At 54.1% G+C, this 21,763-nt stretch overlaps 2 protein-coding genes across 3 annotated transcripts; one reads left to right on the top strand and one right to left on the bottom strand.

Moving 5' to 3' along the window:
* Positions 1 to 135: 135 nt before the first annotated feature.
* DNAJB12 (DnaJ heat shock protein family (Hsp40) member B12) lies at positions 136 to 15,326 on the top strand. Of its 2 annotated transcripts, XM_031602949.2 has the most exons (9): positions 136 to 311; positions 1,148 to 1,322; positions 2,691 to 2,836; positions 6,776 to 6,961; positions 8,167 to 8,246; positions 8,999 to 9,108; positions 11,480 to 11,652; positions 12,200 to 12,351; positions 13,578 to 15,326. In XM_031602949.2, exons 1-8 carry the CDS (start codon positions 179 to 181, stop codon positions 12,319 to 12,321), a joined length of 1,125 nt encoding a protein of 374 aa, XP_031458809.1. In that variant the 5' UTR covers positions 136 to 178; the 3' UTR covers positions 12,322 to 12,351; positions 13,578 to 15,326. The 2 variants fall into 2 exon arrangements, with proteins under 2 accessions (XP_031458809.1, XP_031458810.1); XM_031602950.2 differs by having other exon boundaries at positions 12,200 to 15,326.
* Positions 15,327 to 17,530: 2,204 nt separating this feature from the next.
* Positions 17,531 to 18,859, bottom strand: DDIT4 (DNA damage inducible transcript 4). The gene is made up of 2 exons (XM_031602940.2): positions 18,710 to 18,859; positions 17,531 to 18,568 (listed from the first exon to the last, which is right to left on the bottom strand). Exons 1-2 carry the CDS (start codon positions 18,804 to 18,806, stop codon positions 18,087 to 18,089), a joined length of 579 nt encoding a protein of 192 aa, XP_031458800.2. The 5' UTR covers positions 18,807 to 18,859; the 3' UTR covers positions 17,531 to 18,086.
* Between the last annotated feature and the right edge of the window lie 2,904 nt (positions 18,860 to 21,763).

Genomic DNA, 21,763 nt, shown 5'->3' with positions numbered 1-21,763 from the left:
TCGTGTGTTGACGCCACTCCGCTGGGCCGGGAGGGCGCCGACCACGCCGAGGACGCTCCGAGGCGGCGCGCGCCCGCCCTCGCGGCAATACCGTGGGGGGCGGGGACGTGGGGGGCGGGGACGTGACGTCATCACCCCGCGCGCAGCACCGCCCCCGCCCCGGCCGGCCGCCGCCGCCATGGAGTCGAACAGGGACGAGGCGGAGCGGTGCATCGGCATCGCGCTGGCCGCCGTCAAGGCCAACCAGCCCGAGCGGGCCCGCCGCTTCCTGGAGAAGGCGCAGCGCCTCTACCCCTCGCCGCGGGTCCGCGGTGAGCGGCGGCGGGCGCGGGGCGGGGCGAGGGGGGGGGGGTGCCGGGGCGGGCGGCGCGGCCCGAGCGCTGCCACCGCAGCTTCGGGGGCCGCGCCTGCGCCGTGCGGGGCGGCGCGCGGGGCGTGCCGGGGCGGTGAGTCCTCCGGGGAGGAACGGCGGGCCTCGGGACGGGGGGAAGGGCGGCAGCCTCCCTAATGGCAGTGCGGCACCTGGGGTCGGAGGGCGCGGGTGCGGGGGGACCGGCCTGCCGAGCGGCCGGCGAAAGCTACACGTACGTTGGGAAGGCGCGGGTGGCCGCCTGGCGGGGACGCGTGCGCCGCGCGGTGGGTCGCGGCGCGGAGGCGGCCGGCTCGCTGCACCGGGCCGCGTCCGGGCGTTGCGGGGGGAGGCCGAGCCCTCGGCTGTCTGATCCCGCCTCGGGAAAGGAGAGCGAGCCTGGAAGCCTTCCGCCGGTACCGAGAGGTCTCGGCTCGGGTGTCGGGGGAGGGTGCTCCGCCAGAGGGCGGCGGGCGCGGCACGGAACTCCTGGAGTTCAAGGAGCGGCTGGACGACGCGGTCGGATGTAGGGTCTGAGCTCTGTGCGCTCCTGTGCGGAGCTGCGGGTTGGACTCCGTGGTCTTTACGGGTCCCTTCCAACTCGGGGTGTTCCGCGATCCGATGGGAAAAAGCGAGAGGAGGAGGAGGGTACGTTGCTGCAGAGATCCGCCGTGCTCCCAGACCTTTCGGGGGGGGCTGAGAGCTGGGTGAAGAAGGGATGGCTTTAGGGAAACGGGAAGGGCAGACTGGGCTCAGTGTTCTCTGACCTCGTTTTGCTCTTCCCTTTTCTCCTTTCAGTTCTCCTCGAGTCGCTCAACAAGAGCGAGCCGTCGTCCAACGGGCAGTCCCAGGCCCGGGAGTCCCCAAACGCCCAGTTCAGGAAGGCGGGCGGGGACTTCCCTTCAGCCAATGGGGAGGCCGGCGGGGAGGCCCCCAAGGGCTACACGCAGGACCAGGTGGATGCCGTGAAGAGGTGCGTGTGCTGCTCCCCAGGCTTACACCCATGTTTATTACGTGATATCTGTCTGCTTCTCACCACGTTTTTAAGATGTAGGGGCGGAGCGTGAAGGGTGCACAGAACAGGTTGGAGTTGGACAACTATTCATATTCAGTGCTACGTGAGAGATTTGGTCAGCTTTAAATCATGTGGAGTGGTCTTTTTTCAGTGAGGCGTTAAAAGGGGACCTTGGTGGCCCTGCAGGGCAGCTGCCAAGCATGTGACTTTCCCTTCAAAGGCTAGAGCTGCAGGCAGGCGTTTTCCTGATGAGGTGCAAAGGGCATTTTGAGTACATTCATTCTATGGACTTCATGTGAAGGTGCTGTTCAGTGGTTCTGTGTAAAATCCCATATGGTGCTGAGGTGTGCTGGGGGAAGCCATGGCTCACAGCTTGCAGCAGGAGGCCCTTGTGTTCTGAGCTTTGCCCTGTAGCAAGTGCCAGGGGATGTGGGTGTCCTTCTAAGATGGTCCCTCTAAGAGCCCAACAAAGTAGAAATCTACAGCAGGGCACTTCGCTCTGTTTGGATGATATATTTCTAATGCTCTTACTGGATAGTCCCAGGGCACGTTTATCCAGTCACCCCTTTTTCAAATGCTGTTTCAGCTGTTCATTATTCCTTTGTACCACTTGTAAGTGCTGGAAGTTGAAGGACTGAACCGTGTGCGCAGTCACTTGGTAAACTTTGCGTAAGCCTTTGGGTATGCTCTGGGTTGTGCAAGAGCTGCTCTGGCTAATTGATTTCCGGGTGTGTTTGCTACGTCACCTGATTCTCCTGAAAGCCAGCTCACTTTATTCTGTCTTGTAAAAGTCACGTGAGAAAGAGAAACTGTGATGGAGTTGTGAGGAGTACGCAGCAGGAGCTGGGCTGCACACAGGCCTGGGCAGCTCCTCCTGTTCCTTCTCCTGTTAAGTCTGAACCAGCGGGGCCTGAGGGGGATTATTAAAACCAAGTTGAAAGCCCAGATGTCCCCCAGCTTGCCATTTGTAATCCCCACGCCTCCTGAACAGCCTCCAAAACGTGAGTGTGACGAATCTGAAGCTTGTTTGTGAATCGCATGCTTGTGCAGGTGATATCATAGTCTGAGGAGAGGCCCTCCTACCTTTACAGGTATGGCTTGTTCTGTGGGAATGTTTGTGTGCTCGTAAAGCAGGTCTTCCGTGGATGAGCATGCAAAAAAAATTAGGTCACCCTCTGAGGAATTAGAACTGGTAAACTGGAGTTTGCTGAACAACATCAATTGAAATTGTGATACGTGAGACACTGCAGAGTTGACATGTTTGTGGCAAAGCAGTTTTTGTAGCTGGAATTCACTGCCCCTGTTTTCTCATTTCTCTTCTGGTAGGGTAAAGCAATGCAAGGATTACTATGAAATTCTGGGAGTCAATAGAGAAGCCTCCGATGAGGACTTGAAAAAGGCTTACAGGAAACTCGCACTGAAATTTCACCCAGATAAGAACCATGCACCAGGGGCTACAGAGGCATTTAAAGGTAAGGTATATTTCCCCCTTGATTTAGAGTCATAGAATCATTAGAGTCAGAAGGGACATTTAAAGGCCATCTAGTCTATTGGTGTCCCACTAGATCAGGTTGCCCAGGGCCTGATCCAGCCTCATCTTGAAAGTCTCCAGGGATGAGGCATCCACCACATCTCTGGGCAGCCTGTGCCACTGCCTCACTGCCCTCACTGTAAAACTTTTACCTTATGTCCAACCTAAACCTACCTTCTTTGAGCTTGAAGCCATTTCCCCTTATTCTGTCACCACAGATCCTGCTAGAGAGGCTGTCCCCTTCTTTCCTGTAGCTCCCCTTTAGGTTCTGACAGGTCACTATCAGGTCACCTCACAGCCTTCTCTTCTCCAGGCAGCACAGCCCCAGCTCTGTCAGCCTGTCACTGAAAGTTTACCTGCAGCTGTCAGGCAATGGTGCTGAGCTTGGGTAGCAAGATCTCCTCAAAACAACCTCACAAGCCAGGCAGAGCAAAATAAGGTTTTGTCAGTAGTCTCTCTTGTGAGATGGTAACATTATGAACAAAGTATGTGCTAAGCTTAAAGTATCAAGCATAGGTTAATGCGTTTAGGCTTCGCTTCTGCTGGATGGACGAGGAGAAGCTTTCCTTGTTTCCAAGCAGCTCTTCCTGTCTTATACTACATAGTCTTCTACTAAATGGTCTTCTACCACGTGGCTTGGGAGGGAATTCCCTCCAGATCTCCACTCTGCCCTGCATGGACTGAGAGCCTTCAGCTCACAGGGAGAGGCTCCAAGTCCTGCAGCCACTCAGCAGAGGGCAGATGCTGGTGTGCACCCCTGCCCAGTGACAGCTGAAGCAGAGATGCAGTGAGCTGTGCAGCCCCACGTGCAGTTGTTGAGTTTGCAGCCTTTCTAGGCTCCTCCAATCGTGGAGCACTTCAAGCAACTCATAGTCCTGCCAGTTTCACTTGAGCACTTGACACCTGACTGTTGTGAAAGGCTGTGGGAGGAATTGCAGGATACAACACCAGGTGAAAATTTCGTGGGTGAAACTGCACCCGCTATGCAGCCAAAGCCAGGCAGAACTCAGGGAAGTCACCAGTAGCTTCAGTTCTGCTGAGAATAACCTCAGCACCTCTCTGGCAGGGATGGTTGTAGGGTAATAAGGCATCTTAAAACTGGAGTCATTTTCTAAGATAAATGCTTTTGTTTAAAATGGAACATATGAAATAAGGCTAAGCATTATATGTCTGTCTGGGAGCTCTTCTGAATTTGTAGGGAAGGTGGTGGCTAAATTCTCTCCAACATCTGTGAATTTTTTCCTTAGCGTTATTTTTCATCTTAATTCTGTATTATACATCCAAATTCTTAGCAGGAGCTGCTTGGAGATACACTTAGCTGAGCTTCTGCCCTCTGATTGTGCATGCTCAAATTCTACCTATGGGGCAGGTAGAAATATATAGTATTTTAGTATAATAAATGCTGTAGTTGCACAAGATCTTCATTCAACCGTGGGAAGGAAGGTAAAGGAGCAGGCTGGTGATCATGCCCTTGAGCTCGCTCTGGAATTGCTCCACTCAGAAGTAAAAGAGGGCTTTTCTTACTATCATCCCTGAAAACAGCCCTGCAGGCAGTTAGCTGGACACCTGTACCCATGGGGTAAGTTTTTCTCTTCAGTGCTCCCTGGAGAAGAAGCACAGCAGTGGCATCCTGCCCGTGGGGTTTTGAGCTGTGGTGATGGATGTGTTGAGAACTGCTGGAGCAGCGTGCAGAGGTGCCATCTGGAAGGAACCCTTTTTCTTCAGAGGCTGTGGAGGTTTGAGTGTTAGAGAGCTAAACACACAACCACCTGTGACAGTTTTACAGCATTGGTTTTGGTGTGTGAAGCCATTTAAATACTGTGTTCTGATGATGCTTTTCACTCCTGAAATGGCAGCAGAACTTCTGTTGGAGCAGGGAGCAAGGCTGGCCTGCTCTCAGCGTGTTGGCACAGCACTGGGATAAACACGAATTCAGCAGTAAAAGTCTCACGTAAGGTTTGTTTCAAGGATTTGAAGACTTAGATCCACAACTGCTAAGTATCTTGCTGTGTGCGAATAAGGAGCTGACCCTCAGCTGCTTGGAAAAGCCTGTTTTAGTGCAGGGGCCAAATGAAATAGCAAGCACCTGCAGACGTGTAGCTACACCGTGTGTGTGGTAAGCCCCTGCTCAATAGTTTGTCCTTCACCTTGCTAAGTGGCGAAAGGCAGGTTTCTTCACCTGTAATCTTAAATAGTGATGTTTGCCAAAGGCTTTGACAAGAGTTACGTGCCAGAAGTCGTGTGTTAAGCAAGGTGCCCTTTATCTTTCCCTGCAGAGCTATCTGCTGCCGGGTTATCTCTCCCCTGGGCCTTGTCTCCTGGGCTCCCCTGTCCTTCAGCCCCAAGCTGGGCTCCTGGTTCACAGCGCTTGCTGAAGTTCGGCTGGCTGTTTGGTTCCAGAGGGTGCTGGGGGAAATGTGCACTGCTCTGAGGGTTTTAGTTAATTTTTTCTAGCATTGATATGTTAGCTGAAGGCTTGTCATTCATCTTCCCACTGACAGCTGATAAAGTGCTACGTCTTGTCCAGAGACCTTGTCTCGGTCCAGGGTTGCAGCTGGTTGCAGCCTGTGTGGTACCAGATTTGCATTGCTGCCTTGGGCTGACGTCAGGAAAAGAGCTGAACGTAGCTACGTGGGGCTGAAATCCTGCCTTGGAATGAGATGGTCCTTGGGCTTTGTCAGCAGAAGGCTAAACAATGAACAGAATCCGGAATTGCTCCATGTTCATTGCTTAACCATGCAGTTGGAAAAGACAAGATCTGTGTTGGAGTGAATCAGTCCTTGCTGCCTCACTTCTGTTCCTGGTTGAAGAAATGTTCGTTCTGTGTGCACTAATTATAACCAAGAATTAGAACAAGTATTAACACCCTCTCTCCAAACCTGTAGTCTAAGAGGAAGCCATACCCTTTGGTCTGACTATCAGGAAAATTCTGAATCTTAATCTCCTCTGAAGGGCCTGTGTCTCCTTTCCTTTCCTATCACTTCTGCTCCTGCCTTTAACTCATCCGTCAGCTCCAGTACGATAAAGTTCTTAACCTCCTTGCAACACAGGAGGAGAGGATCCTCTCTGTGGTCACGTACAGAGCCTCCTGGGTAGGCTGGTGCGGAGGGAAGTGGTGAGCTGGAATGGCTAGGGAGGGAAGCCCAGAAAGAGGAGGGTGGCAGCTGGCTGTTGTGGTGGGAAGGCTTGCGTGTGCTGAGGCTGGGAAACGGGGGGATGTCATTCCAGTACATTTCCACTGTCACAGGCACTGCTCAACAGCCCTTGTAATTATGCGCCTTAGTTTTGGCATCTGGACATTTTGAAATCCACGGCTCAGTGATAGAGCTTTTAGCCAACATCTCCTTACTGGCTTTTTCTGGAGGTTTTAAAGTGTCTCGGTGATCTCATCTGTACTTAAATTCTTTGAAGTTCTGATTTTAGGCTGTGATACCAGTGCCCTTATACCACTTTCAAATAAAATGTATCAACTAAAGTCATACTTTCCTATGCGGTTACTTATGGATGAAGGCTTTGGCTATTAGTTGTTCAAAGAAATAACAACTGTAATCAAATGAAACATGTAGCAACTCTGCTACCAGTATTTCCGAGCAATGTATACTTTTATGCCTGTTTCCCTAAGGACACATACAGAATTCATACCAGTCCTATCATAGCTTCTCATTTGGATTAATGAAGGCCATAGGCACTGAGTCTCCCCATGTGTTTTTTTCTGCCTGTGTTTGCAGAGAAGCGTTCCGGGTGCTTCAGGAGCCTGCTGGGGGCCGGGAGTTGCTGAGGATCCCATCTAGGGGCTGAGGCAGGCGAATCCTTTTGCAGGGCTCAGCATATTGTTGCTAGGAGGAAGTAGCTAATTGCTTCCTTATTGTCGATGTTTCAGCCATCGGTAACGCATATGCAGTGTTGAGCAACCCAGAGAAGAGGAAGCAATATGACCAGTTTGGAGACGAGAAGCTCAACCCTGCTCGGCACGGCCACGCGCATTCGGACTTCCACCGTGGCTTTGAGGCAGACATCTCCCCTGAGGACCTCTTCAACATGTTCTTTGGTGGTGGTTTTCCCTCGAGTAAGCACATCAAACTTTAACCTCTTGAACAGGACCCGACCCTTTTACCAGAGTCACAATGCAGCAGGATTTACTTGGCAGTGCCAGGATTGATTTGAGAGCTGTGTTCCTCTCTGCAGCTGAATTTGATCAGAGTTTTCTTTCAGAAACTCCCCAAACACATTGAGTTTCTGAATTGATCAGATAGGTACTTGGAGAACCCGGGCTTCCTTCCGACTTAAGGTATCTGCATGCTCGTAGTGTTAACTGTTTTTAGGTTGGATCGAATGTTAGAACAAAAATCGTGAACAAAAACGCCACGCTTTAATGCAAAGCATGAAGATAATCCTGTCCTGAGGAAGGCTTTTCTGCCTGGTGGCTTTAGAAGTTAAATCTTCTCAGCAGAACGAACTGTGGTATCTTCTAGACCTCAGTCTGTATCTGCTCTGCCACGCAGCTCGAGCAGTTTCTTTTACGTATGTATCCAGTGGGATATTGTAGGAGACTCTGCTGTGTCTCCAGTGTGGAGGCAGCCATTACTAGACCTCTGTTAAACAATTTGGGGAACAAATCTGTGTTTCACTTGAGATTTACTCTGGTAGCTCTTTCCTATTTGCCGTGTCAGAACTGACACACCAGTGCCAAGCACTTGCAAAGGCATCTGGAGACCTTCTGTGGTATTTGTGTTCTGCCTGTCACAAAGGTAAAGTGACTCCAGTAAAAACAGAGCTGCTATTTTAGCTCAGTCTTTTTTCCTTTCCCCACTATCCCAGGAGAATTCAGGACTGGTTTTGCAGCTGCTTTTCCTTTTCAGCTGTAATTTTGACATTTAAAACAAGATGTGGAAAAGCTGGTTTTTAAGGTGGAAAAACCAAGAATGATTTCTGTTCGCTTGACAGCAGATGTGCTATCCCTGAGCAGCCTGTTGTGCTGCTGGCTGTGTGACAGGCTGAGCTGGGAGCGGTGGTGGCAGCAGAGCAGATTCAAGTGCCAGCACAGCATGGATTTCCTTTAAAATCACTCTTCTTGTATCTTTGCTGAGTGTGGTCTGAACCATAGAAACAAATCAGGCCCATTCTGGCAGTGTTCAAAGTTCCTGGATTTGCTGCTTTGTCTCATCACGCAGTCTGTTTTTTCTTGGTGAGGCTGACATGGAGTGTGGCCACCTCTTGTGGCTCATTCCCAGCAGGCCTGCACCAGCTCTGACAGTTATCTTTTGCTTGTAGGTAATGTTCACGTGTACAGCAACGGCAGGATGCGATACACCTATCATCAGAGGCAGGACAGACGAGAACACCAGGGTGATGTAAGTGATGGGGGCAGGCAGGGGGCTGGGAGCTGGAATGGTTTTTGCAGAGCACACATTACCAGCTAGCTGGTGTGGCAGTTGCGTGAAACGGAGCTGCCTGTGTTCTCCTCCCTGTGCAAGCTGGAGCTGTGGGAAGTACGCTGCCTGCTGAATTTGTGCTGCTTCATTTATGGGCAGTTGTTCTCACAGTACTTTCAGAACTGTCTTCCAGCAGGGAAAACACAGATGTGTCTTGAAACAGTGCCACCTTGAAATAAGGTCGTACTGGTTTTTGAGAGAGAATAAGCATTTCCTTTCATATTTAATTTCCTACTTTCAAGACAAATCCAGCTTTCAGATAACGAGGGTACACATGGCTCCTCCCGATGCAAACTCATTCTCCCTTTTAGTTCAGTATATAGGATGGGGCGTTTCTGATTTGTGATGCTTAATTAACCAAAGGAAAAAAATTGATGGCATGAGTTACTTGGGTTTTTCTGCCACAGGATCTGTCCCCAGCACTATGAGCTCTTTCAACGAATGAAATGAGATTGCAGGATTTACATAACCCTATTCTCAATAACCAATAGTACTGTGTCCTACTAGTACTGTGTAATAGTACTCCCCCCCTGCTTATCTTATGGAACCTCGCTGGCCCAAAAGGGCAGGGGAATGGAGGATGTGCTAGGGCTGGGAGGGAGGGCTTAGCTGCAGGGTCTTTGTGTGCAGGTATATGGACAGCGTTCCATCATGCGTTTCTCCTTCCTCAGGGCGGCCTTGGGCTGTTTGTCCAGCTGATGCCTATCCTCATCCTGATCGTCGTGTCTGCTCTCAGCCAGATGATGGTCTCCAGCCCACCCTACAGCCTGAGCCAGAGGCCGTTAGTACCCCATACTCTGAAACCTATCCATGTGGGGCTGGGTGGGTTCTGGGGGGCTGGGTGGCACAGTGGGTGAGGAACCAGGCGCTCTGTTTTCCCTGCCAGCTTTTGGCTTTATCGCATCTCACCGTTGCTCTTCTCTCCGCTGTCATATGTGCAGGGGAAGGCTCCTTACTGTCAGGTGGGTCTGGAGATGGAAGGTGCAGGGTTGTGCTGGGATTGTGCTTAGCCAGGGAGCTTCTGCGGCCTGTGCCCGTGACTGGGTTAGAAAGAAATAGAATAAATGAGCTTGGGGAGCTGTAGCCCAGCAGGGTGGTTCAGATGCACTGAGATCCCATGTGCAGAGTGAAATGAGATGTAGAGTTAAATGGAGGTGTAAAAAACGAAAGTCATATTCATCATAAAAGTCTTGGCTGGGTTTGTGTCTAGTGCAGAGCAATACAGGAAGACGGGAAGGGATAAGAGACATTCCCATAGAAGGAAAGACGCCCCTGGAGAAATCCCCTGGTTGTGAACTTTCATCTTGCTGTGAAATAGCTGTGGGCAGACATTTACTGGGCAGAAGTAAACTGGGCTCTGGTTCTTTCTGTGGAAATGCCCTGGTCGGCTCATTGTGCTGACAAACAAGTTTCTATTCTTGGTCGCTCAGTGGTGCCAGCCAGGAGCAAAAAGGCATGATGATTTCTGGCTGCTTGCATCATTCCTGACAAAGGCTTCGTGTATTTTCAGTGGCAGCTCCCTGTGTATACGTGAAAGGCAGGTGGGGGTAGGGGTGGTGGCAGCCCCTGAGCCCTGTGTAGCATCACTGATAGTACAGCTTATGGGTGGTGGTGTTAAATGCTACAAAAACCACCTTAGCTTTGGGTGCAAAGTAAAGGCTGTGACGTTAGTGCTTAGAATCAAAAGATGGAGTGTTTTTGGTTAAGGATAACTCTGAGAGGCCAAGGAGCGTTGAGGTGTGATTTCTGTCCTTGAGGACTACCAAGTGAAGTGCACGTGCGTTGTTTCTGTTTGGCTGGTACGGGTGACGAGGCAGTGCGTGGGGCCAGGAGGCATTCAGCAGAGGGCAGCTTTGAAGAGGACGGGGATTTTTGCTTCCAGCTTTGTCAGCGGTCAGAGCTGAACGTCATCCCTGAGCCTCGCTGTGCTCGAGCTGTCATCTTTCCTGCATGAGCGAGGCGTTGAAGGGAGAGGTGCTGAGAGCAGGCGGCTGCTGTGCCGGCAGGTGGTGCTGTGCTCTAGCTGCGGCTGCCCAGCCGTGTTTTGCTGCTCGGCGCACACACTGTGCTGGCCACCAAGCTGCAGCTCGCCGCCCCAAACCCAGCCAGCCCGAGGCGATGCGCTTTCATGGCACTGGGGGGTTTTAGTGCCGCTCGTTGACAGATAAAGCGGTGAGCTGAACTGCTTCTCTGCCAGCAAGCGCTGCCCATACCTCAAAAAACAGCCAGAGAGCTTTCTGGTCTTGGTTGCCCACCGTTTGTCCCGGAATGCTGGATGCTGATGAAACGTGCAGGAGTGCTTGAATCACTCCTGCAAGCTCTGATAACAGGCTGAAGGGTGAGCCGGATGGGTTAATGTTTATACCTGCCTTAGGAATCGGGCTCGCTTTTAGTGCGGCAGCAGCTGGTATTTATTATGGGAAACTTTGGGCATGTCTCCAGATGGAGCTGTTCCCGGTGGATGCAGTGTTTGGGCACAGGTCCTGTGTTGCAGCTTGCACACACGCCCCAGTGAGTATCTCTAGGTTTGTTGGAGCGTTGGGGAAAATAAGAACATTGCTTTGTCTGAAATGTAAATCCAGGGGGTAGGGCGAGGAGAGATTTCCTTCTAGAAAGTTCTGAGTGGTGCAGGCTCGAGTGCAGAGTGGAGCTAATTTTGTTCTTGCAGCAGCATGTGATGCTCTAGAGGGAGCTGACACTCAGGGTCAGCAGCTCTCTTCTGAGGAGAGCGCAGGGGTGGGGGCTGAGCAGGGGCTGTGGGAGCACGGTGGTAGCCACTGCTCTGCCCACATCAGCCTCCAGCCTGTGCAGTGCCCCTGGAGCTCGCTGCCAAAAGCAGCAAGGAAGCTGCAGAGATTTAATTAGCACTGAAAATCCTAATGAGCGCTTTATTTTAAATGGGTTTAGTCCTTGGGCAGTCCGCCTAAAGGGTTCTGTCTGTGTTCAGAGCTGTGCCCACCTGGCTAGAGGCCTGCCAGGCTGTCCCTCCCTGTGCTGATGTTTCTTTTCCACCGGAAGTGCTTCTCCTCCCCACGGCTGTGGGTGCAGGAGGTCGCTGTCCCTCACAGAACATTGTTCATGGTAAGGAACTGGGGGTGCTGGCTGTGCCCTTCAAGAGTCCCACACCATTGTGACTTTTCTCCTTGGGCTAGGTCTGTGGGTCACGTACACAGGAGAATGACAGAGCACTTAAAAGTTACCTACTACGTATCTGAGAACTTTGCAGAAGAATACACGGGCACGAACTTGAAAAACGTGGAAAGGAGCGTGGAGGATGACTACATTGCAAACCTTCGAAATAACTGCTGGAAAGAGAAGCAGCAGAGTAAGTAGTGTGGGGTCAGGAGCAGAGAGTTTTGTTCACTGCATGAGTTCAGCTTTGGAAAAGACTTTGGTGACTGAACTGTGCTAAAGCTGTATTTTATCACTGCGTAGGCACATTTCCTGTTTGTTTGTTTTTTCTGCCTATGACTTCATGTCTGTTTTGGCTTGGTTTGGTTTTTCATGCTGCCACAGAACTGGTCAGACGGGAGTTGTGCCCCAGAGGTTCCCCTGCTGCTGTCAGTAGGGTATCTGCTGTGCAGTGGAGGGGAGGGCTGCAGCCACCTTGTCAGAAAGCCCCTGCCAGCTCTCCGCGTATCCCAGTTGTCCAAGGAGGGACCAAATTCCTCATGAATATTGCTGGTGTATCCACCCAGCTCCCTGACACAAGCATATCTGTGAGCCTGCTGCCTGTGCTGTCTGCTGTCCCACAGCGTGGCAAGCAGCGCTGATGGACTGAGCTTTGAGCCTCTGCCTCTCCTAACCTATGCCTGATAAGGATGGGTTTCCTTCCGCCTTGGATCTGTAACGCTGGGCTTTTCCCTTTGCAGAGGAAGGCTTGTTGTACCGGGCACGCTACTTTGGAGACACGGAGCTGTACCAGCGAGCACAGAAGATGGGCACCCCCAGCTGTAGCAGACTGTCAGACGTACAAGCCTCTCTGCATGGATAGTCGCTGCCGGCCCGCTCCGCAGAGGTCTAAGTACGAGCTGTGGCAGCAGAGCACGACACACTAGTGCTTTTAACACTTAAATCTCTGAGGCACAAGTCTTCACGCGTCTCCTCCGGATGCTCAAATGTAACGGGGGGAGGCAGCCCCCTCCGTCAAGCCTACACTCCTTAATTGGGAAATTGATTTTGTTTAGCTTGCATGTCAGCACCCCCGGCTCACTCAAAGCTCGCGTTGCTGGTGTTGGTTCTCTAGGAACAAAGCAAAAGCCCCAGGCGTGCTGGCAGCCTGGCTGAGCTCTTGTCAACCGCGCCTTCGATGCAGTGCCGCGTGCACCTTGGCTGGTTGGAAGTTTTATTCCTTATCTCGCTAAGCCTTGACCAGCCGTGGCAGCCTGCCACCACATTTTAAAGAACCCTTTTTCTTGCTTTCCTGTCTGTTTTATTGAAAAAGTTGTTATCCCCTGGCACTGTGGTGACTGTTAGAAAGCAAGTGTTCCTTGCCTACCTCTTGCCTTGCCATGACGCTCCAGGAGAACAGAGCAACGGGTCAGAGCTCACAGCAGGGCTAGGAGCAGCTCGGCATGTTAAACTGGAAAATAAAGTAAAAGCAGCGGAGTGGGAGCCCAGTGAGCAGTGGGTAGGAGAGCTGGAGTCCAGGGAGCCCACACAGCACAGCAGAGAGCGGGTGTGCTGGGTCATGGGAGAGCTGATAAAATAATGAAAGCTTTGGCACAGAGTTTGGAGTTCTTTTTCTGCTTAATTATCAGCTGGAGGCCCATACAGGCCTTGTCTAACCACATCATTTCTTGAAAGTTGGATTTCTGTAGGAAATAAGTGGAAGGTGAAGTTTGCACCAAGTTTGAGTTGCAGGGACACCACTGAGGGTTGATGCTGGACACCTAGCTGTTGGAGTTTCTGATGCCAGTAAGGAGGCTTAGCAGTGGAGTTTTTCTCTATTTTCCTTGGCTAATGGAGCACATCTTAAGGCAAATCCGCTGGGTTGTGCTTGGCCTTTTCTGGTGTACTCTGGCTTTGGTTTACTTGGTACACCCACTCTTGTTTTCCCTTGCACCTCTCATGTCAGGGCAGGCTGGTGTTAAGAACCAGGAAAGAGGCAGTGCCTGCATGCCCACGGTGCTGGAGCAGAGGGACCGTGCAGGGGGCAGGGCAGGAGCCAGCCGCTGCGACGCAGGGACGGGTGGGCCACAGAGGGGGCACTGTGCCGGGGACTGACACCGTTACCACTCTCGTTCCCAGACCCTTGACATGCCTGAAGACTTTTGGTGAAGTGCACTGAGCCGAGGTGACAGACTTTATATTTAAAGAATGAAACCTTATATTAAAATGGAATTGAGATTAGCAACGCACAACTGCCCTCTTTCTTCTCTCTGCCCGTCTCCGCCGGTGGACGTCCCAGGCGGCAGTTAGGCCAGGACTAAGGCCGTCATCCTCATTCCCTTCCAGCAGCACCGCCGTGCAACGGCCTGGGTGGCGAAAGGAGACCCTCGTGTGGCTGCACTGGAGAGAGAAGTCGGACAATTCGCTGATAAAGAAAACTTTTAAAGAGAAGAAAAAAGAAAATATAATCTATTTAGAATTAATTTATAGCTGTATATACGTTGTACTTTTAAACTATGCAGGGGTTGGATGATTAAATTATTTTGCTTTGCGCCCGGAACAGAGAAGCAGGAGGTCTCCACGTGGTGTGTGGCACAAGGCAGCAGTCACATCGCGGTGGTTGCGCTTTGCTTTCCTGTGGATGGCAGCAATCGTGGCTGGGGAGCTGAACGTCTGCCTGCCAGGCTGCCAGTGAAGCATTTCCGAATCCACAGGGGGAAAAAATCAATTAATGAAACCGCCCAGATTTGAAGTTTGGTTTTGCAACATTGGCAAGAACACCTGTGGGTCAACCGAGTGCTGGAGCCACGTGTTGCCGAGGGAAAGGATCATCCTGGATGCTTTTAGCTCATCACTTCTTGCTTTAGTCATGTGTATAATTTTTTTTTTGCAGCATCTGCTTCAATTTTGCCTCGTAGTCATTGTGCAGCATTCGTTCTGTGAGCAGGGCTGTCCGCGAGCTGCATCCCTTTGTTAATTTGCCAGTCCTGCACTTGGGATTCCTCACCCTGCAGCGCTCCGGTTTGCGGTACGGCCGTGGCCTTAGGGCAGCTCATAGGGAACGGAGCGTCGCATTGCTTCTGTTGAAAGAAGCTCTGCAGGGTGAGATCAGCGGCTGCTGGGCTCCTCAGACCCCGTTGCTGCAGGAGCCGTGTGCCGGGCTCACCTCACCTGCTCAGCCAGGCAGGGCCCGGCTTGGAGCAGCTCCAGGCTGCCGTCCCCACCGTGCGAGAGGCAAAAGTCAAATGAGCGGAGTTGCGTCACTGGGACAAACTGGATCTTTTTTTGTACCCTGCAGTTAATTTTTGCCTGAAGACATTTCCTGTGAGAGCCACCCCGGCTGCTGGGGGGTTGCTGAGGTGGGGGTGTGGGGTGGCCAGGCTGGGACGGCAGTGAGCGGCAGCATGGATTGAGGTCTTTGGCATTAGGCATCCACGTGCTCTGTCTTGAGCCAGTTATTTGTTTTGCAAAGTATCAGCCCTCCCGTTAACTGTAAGCCTTATTATCCCACAGCTACCGCGGCTCAAACTTGATTTTAAGAGATTATTATTATTTTTTTTTAATGATATCTCCATCTTCAGAAGGAATTTGGTGGAGTGTGTGACATGGGAATAGCTCTTAGTAGCGGCACAGGGCAGCTGGCAGAAGTCCCTGGTGTGGGGGCTGTAGGCTGTAGAGAGAAATGATGTTTGCAAGAGTTGCGGACCATCTCGCAACACAGCGTTCCTTGCCCAGGGCCTGCCCACCTTGTGATTTCTCAAGTAGTCATCCATGGATAATACGAGCCAGAAAGCATAGAGCCTAACGGGTCTTCACGGAAGCTGTATTTCTTGATTTAGAGTTAATTATAAAATTGTACATCTATAAATAAACGTTTGTAATGTGAAAGGCTTCAGCTGCGGTGGTGTTGTGCAGATCCTGGTGTGAAATGGCAGCAATTTTCACCCCAGGACTGCATTTCTAACCGTTCTTTTCCCTGAGTGTGGGGGGAGTGCTTTATTCTCCTCCCACCATTACCCCCTACCTCTGCGCTCCTGCAGGGGAAGTGAGGGTTTTTAAGAGCTCCCAAGGTCTTGGGGAAAGCCAATGCCAGGCCCAGCTCTGCTCCCAAGCCTTGCCCTGGGGCACGTGGGAAAAACCATCCAGCAGCGCCCCGGGTCTACCTGAAGGTACAAATTGATGCTATTTAAGATGGGATTATTGCTAATGGCTGCTAATAGATTGCTAAAAGCCGATTTTGTGTAACCAATTAAAATAATAACTTAATATCCCAATTTGTAGTCTCACCCTGACCTGCTGTAAACCAGAGGCAGCTGCCAGCTGCTGTGTGCTCCCAGTTTGGGCTCCTGCAGCAGATGGGGACTGCCCTGATGCACCTGGTCCTACTGCACCTGGGGCAACGGTGATCCAGACAGAGCTCCCTGGGAGGGGGGTTTCTTTGATTTCCTTTATTGGTGTGGGCAACTGGGGCTGCCCATGAGCTCCTTCCCCACTCAGCGGTTCTTTAGCCCTAAAAATAAATAATCTCAATTACTCTGCCTGTTTCAGATGTCCCTGAAATGATACCCAGGAGCGATGCTGCAGAGGAGAGCCCCAGGTATCGCAGCCCTCTGTGTCCTCAGGGGCACTGAGCAGCCTGCATCCACGTGGGGAGGCTAAATGAAGGCTTCTGGCACCTTCTGGGAGCTGCCAAAAGCCTCGTGCTGCCCCCCAGGGACCTTGATGTGCATCCAGCCCGGGTTCTGTCACAGAAAGGGCAGCTCGCTATAAATAGGAGCTGCTCCTGGGGCTGGATTTGAGATGGGTGTCTGGGGCTGCCGCGGGGCATTTGTGGGATGCGGGGACCTGGTGCAGAGGGGTTTCGTTTCACTGTTGTTTGTGGGGTTTTTTTGGAGCTCTCTGGAAAGCCCTTGATTGCTCTCTGTAAGTAGAAAGTGACACCAAGTCCCTTGGGTGAGGTCAGGGGAAAGCTGGGGCCACAGCGGGGCACGGTGGGCCTGTAAGGCTTCGTGAGATGTGTATATATAGCTGTGAGACACAATGGGGCTCAGCATTTAAAGCTGCTGGGATGAGGCTATGGCTGCTGTCAGCACGCCGTCACTCTCTCAGTGCTGCTGCCCAGGGCAATGTGCCTTTCCTGCCCCATGCCACCAGTGCCACAAGCTGCCAGCTGTGCAGCTCACTGTGGCTTTGCCAGAGTGCTGTGATCCAGTTTTCAGGTTTCATGACCTGGTGTGACACTAGGATGCATACAGGGGTGATTTCTGTCCAGGCCCCAGAACAGAGATGCCCTGTGCATGGAGCAAGGAATGATCCAGAACATCAGCGCTGGGGAAATGCCTTGGTCCTCAACAAATCAGGAACAGGACACACAAGGAATAGGAAGCACAACCTGGCTTTCTGCAGGTGAGCTGCTGCCTGGCCTAGCTCCAGCTGCACCAAGGTGCTTGTAATGCAGCTCCCAGTGCTCTGGTGAGGGCTGGCTTTGTCAGGAGTAACTTTTCTTGGTGAGTTTTTTCAACACTCAGTGTCTGAGGTAAAAAAAAAACACACCACAGAAGTCTGAGCCAGAACAAACTTGCATTCTAATAGAACTAAGTCAGCTGTTTTGTTTTTTTTATCCAACCTGGTTTTATCCTCTGCACCTCATGCCTGACCCAGCGTGCCTGCCTTAATTACACTTTAGTGAAAGCCTTTTTTCTGAGTTGTTATAACTGCTAATTGCAGGCTGCTATAATTGCACTCATTGGTGCAAATGCAAGCAGGCGCACAGATGGAAGAGGGCACTGCCTGGGTGAGTTGACACGCACATTCTGTTTCACCCCTGTACCAGACTCTCCTGCTGTTTGCCAAAGCCCCAGACACGTCCCAATGGCTGTGGGCAATGGTGCACCTGGGCAGCTCAGGGGCTGAGTCAGCCCTGCCTGAGTCACAGCCCCGTGCCCCACATCGAGGTGTGCTGCAATTCCTGCCCCCTCCCACCATCCCGAGGCCCCCCCAAGGATGTGGGGCAGCAGGGGGATTTCTGCCCACAGAGGAGGTGCTTGCATCATCCCTTCCCAAAGCCCAACGAGGACAGGGACGCAGTAGGCTATCACTGAGTCAGGTTTTATTAGAAAAGTAAAAAAAATGACACAATTGCATAGGAAGTCTTGCACTTGAACATCAAGTGTATGAGTGTAACTGTAATCAATGAAGCGCACGGGCCACATCAGGGAGGGATCCTGCCCTCCGTCCCCGTGCCACTCACACACCAGGCTTCTCCCCGTGACAAAGACACACGTGATTTCAGACCCCCGCTGCCGCACCAGGACCCACAACGCAGCTGCCAGATGCCAGCAGTGGGGTTTCTCGTGACCCAGGCTCAGCTCAGCCGCCACTCACTCCCACGACACGCGCACACACGCCCCCTCCCCCACAAACCCCATTGATTACAATCATTGTTACAAAAAAAGAATTCATCAGCAGGAGACCGCCTGCCCCCCGCAGCAGCCCTGCTGCCGAGCCCGGGGGCACGGCCACAGCCACCACCCTCCTGGTGGGCCCACAGAGCACGGGGCCACACTGACGGCCCGTGCCCCACCCCCCCCCCCCGGCACGGCGGGCACCGCGGGCCGCCTCGCTTTCCAGGCCAGCGGCGCTCTCCCGTCAGCACTCCTCGACCAGCAGCCGCTCGGAGCTGTACAGCTTCTTCTTCATCACCGTGAAGCCCGTGCTGAGCTTCAGGGACTGGCCGAAGGCCGGGCTGAGGGCGGGCGCCGAGGCGAGCAGCCCCTGGATCTTGGGCCAGAGGCGGGAGTCCAGGCGCAGCACCAGGGTCAGCTGGAAGGTGGGCACCACGGCGGGGTCCGCGGCAATGCGCCCCACGTCGTGGCAGGCCTTGCCGTGCTCCACGCAGAGGTCGAGGAGGGCCCCCCGCAGCCCGCACGGCTCGCTGCAGGCCAGGCGCAGCAGCTCGCTCCGCAGCTGGGCGGCGAGCTGGGCCGGCATCAGGAGGCGCGAGCGGCGGCGGGAGCCCAGCGGGGCGCTGCCCAGCGCGGCCTGCACCAGCTCCAGCAGCCGGGCACTCAGCAGCTCGTCCTCGGGGTCGTGCAGCAGCTCCAGGTCCGGCAGGGAGGTCTGGTCGGGGTCTGCGGGACGAGACGGGTCAGCGCGGGGCTCGGGGTGCCGTTCGACCGCCGCGCCCCTAGAGCCCGCCGCGCCCCCCGCTCGCTCGACGCCGCTCGGCCCCCCGCGGGCCCACCCCCCGCAGCTCTCCGGCCCCCGCTCACCTCCCTCCGAGCCGGAGGCGCTGCCCAACGACTCGCAGTCGGAACTCTCCAGGCTGCCCCGCTCGCTGCCCGCCAGCCGCTCCCACAGCCCGGGCATGACGCCAACCCCCGCGCCCAGCCGCCCTCTCGCTCTGACCGGCCGCCTGCCGGACCGGCCGCTTATATAGAGGCGGAGCGAACCACCACGCCCCCTCCTCGCGGCGCCAGCCAATGGCAGCGCGGGGCACGTCCGCGGCGTCTCTCCTGCCCGGTGACAGCGGGCGGGCACGCCCCCTCCTCGTCCTCCGCCGCTCGGTCCCGCTCGGCTCCTCTCGGCTCCGCTCGGCGCCCCCGCAGGCGGGGGGGCTGCGGGGCTGCGCTGCGTAGCGCCCGCTGATCGCGCGTGTACGTGCTGGGACGGTGCCCGGAGCTCGTTCCCAACTGAGCTGCTGTCGACGCGCTTGTACGAGCGCTGCCCAACTGCGAGGCTCAGAATAGGCGGAGAGCAAAGAGGGGCTGCTGGCTTGGGGTCAGAGCGGGGGGAAATGGCAAACGGGCAGAAATGAAGGTGCGGCAGTCGCAGCTTGCTAAAATAAGCTCGGATTCAAACGCGGCCATCCAAGGCTGCGCTGAACGTAAACGTGTTTCTTCCCTCGGCATAACACGGTGCCCCCGTTCGACCGCAGAGCCCCCGCGAAAGGTTTCGGGCCCAGCGATGCGCTTTGCTCCGTGCGGCGCGGCCGGGGCTGAGCTGCCAGCAGCGCGCGGGCAGCCGGCCGAGGGTTGCGGGGCTGCTTGCGCGCGGACCTTCCGGACGGGCCGTTCTCGGCCGGCTGCGCCCTCGGGGACACCCCCGCCTCCTTCCCTCCCCCCGAAGATGATCCGCTTGATCACGCTGCTTTGCCGCTTTCGAGGGGCCGCGGCCGGGGGAAGGCGCCGCGCGGGGGCTCGCCGAGTGCCTCGCCGCACGTCCGCGGCGCGCAGAAGGGTCACGTCCGTGCCCCGCGCGGGGCTGCGGCCCCAGGGGACGTGGCAGCTGCGCCCGACATCACGCTCGCTCCCCGAAAGCCGTTCCGCGTGCATCGTCCCCGCGTACGCGGCTCGCGCGATCCCGCGGGGGGGACGGGGCCAGCAGGAGCGGCGGCCACCTCGGGGGCGAGGAGATGAAACGCGGCAGGGGGGAGCGCGGCGCGTCCCCCTGCCGTGCCGCCGGGCGAGGCGTGCAGCCCGGGCCGGCCGGGACGCGCACGCTGGGTGCCCGCGCCCCACGGCTGACGGCCTCGCATCAGTGTTTGGGGTTTGGGCCCAGCGCGTGCCTTGGCTCGGCATCGAGGGCCCAGGGCCGCGCCGGTACATGGCGTTCTGCCGCGAGCACCCACAGGAAAACCAGCGAGCAGCCTGAACGGGACTCTTTGTTCAGGCTTTTTTTTTTTTTTTTTTTTTCTTCTCCTCCCCGCCTCAACTTTTGCTCGCGGCTGAGGGGCTCCCTTCCCCCTCCGCTCCCAGCTGCGGCCAAGCCTCAAAATAATTGCGGAGCCGTTTGGCGGTGCTCACGGGGGCTGCCGAGACCCCCCAGCTGTGGGCGTGCAGCCGGAAGCGTGGGCTTCGATCACCCCGAAGTCGCCCCGCGGATGTTCAGAGCAGAAATGGGACACACCGGGCGTTCCCAAACCTGCGTTTGGAGCGGAGGGAGAGAGGGGCTTTGCGGCAAGCCCTCCAGTTCTCCCCCTGCCTTACATAAAGTGTTTACCGAGCGCGAGGAGGGACGGACCGATGTGTTTTTGCGTTTGTCGTACTGTACACGGTGAACTTTTCACTTCCTCTGAATCGCTCTCACACACACGTCTATTTTGGTGCTGTGCACATACAAACACACCATGTACGGCAGGGGGTTGGGGTTGTTCCCTGGCTTTGCTTGTTCCAGCCGCAAGCCCAACAAACACGGAGGACCGGCTGAAAAACAAGGACGGGAGGAGGGCTCTGGGGGGGTTCAGCCCCAAGCGGACGCCTAATTGGTGAGACATGGGCAATGCCGTGCACCTCAGCACCGAAATGCCCACCTCTGGCACTCGCTGCAAAGCTGCGACCTGTCCTTGTGCCAGCCTGCTGCAGGCAGCACCCTGACATCCCCATAGCCGCAGCGGTGGCAAAGTTTCTTTTTGTGCAATAAAAGCAAAAGGTTTTTTTTCTGACCGTGCTGACTGCGGCACGTAGGGTGGGTGAGAGTCAGGCAGAGCTCACCTTTGGCAGGTAGTGAGGGCAGCAGTATTTTCAGCACCTTTGGCCACGGTGGGTTTATGTGGCTGGGGCAAGCAACATTCAAGTAAAAGGAGGAAATCTGGTGGTGAGGGCAGGGCCTCTGCTTGCACAGGCATCCCAGGAGCTGGCTCTGCGATGCTCTCCATCACGTCCTGCACTGTGAGAGTTCTCCTGCTGTCTGCAATCTCAGCCCCTCTCTCCAGGTAATGAAGAGTTGGCTCCGGTACCAGAACTCATGTATAAACGGAAACAAATGCAAAACACAGTCGTGTACTTTTCCCCTTTGGTTTTTGTTACCGCAGATTGCTGGCAAAACTGCTGAAATGTGTACAGATTCAATGGTGTCTCAGTTTCAATCCAGATGTGACTGGACTGCAACTGCTGAGTTTAAAAAAGAAAACAAAAAACTAAAAAATCATCTGGTAAGTAAGATAATGAAGATGGAAAAATTAGGCAGCTGGATTATTAGGCTGTACGATTGCTGAAGTACAGGACAGAGCCCATCCCCCTGCTGGCGAGCGCAGCGTTAAGGCTCCGATGGAAAATGAACATGTTGAAATGGTTATGCCAGAAAACAGAAACCCAGTTCTCCTTAAGAACAGAGCTGAGGTACAAATGAAAAACAAGATGATTAAAATGCATGGATTTAAACCAGGATTAAAATCTGATTTAAGTCAACTCACTTCTGAGCATAAAGCAAGCGTGCTTTGTTTTCTTTCTCTCAGAGGATATTTTTGATTGTACTTCACTTTACCATTACAACAGCTGAGGTGCCTCAGAGCTCCATTAAACCTCGTTTCCACCTCAACAGCTGAC

Source organism: Phasianus colchicus, chromosome 8 (genome assembly GCF_987193195.1).
Source record: "Phasianus colchicus chromosome 8, bPhaCol1.hap1.1, whole genome shotgun sequence".
Classification (NCBI taxonomy): Eukaryota; Metazoa; Chordata; class Aves; order Galliformes; family Phasianidae; genus Phasianus; species Phasianus colchicus.
This window is presented reverse-complemented; position numbering and strand designations above follow the sequence as displayed.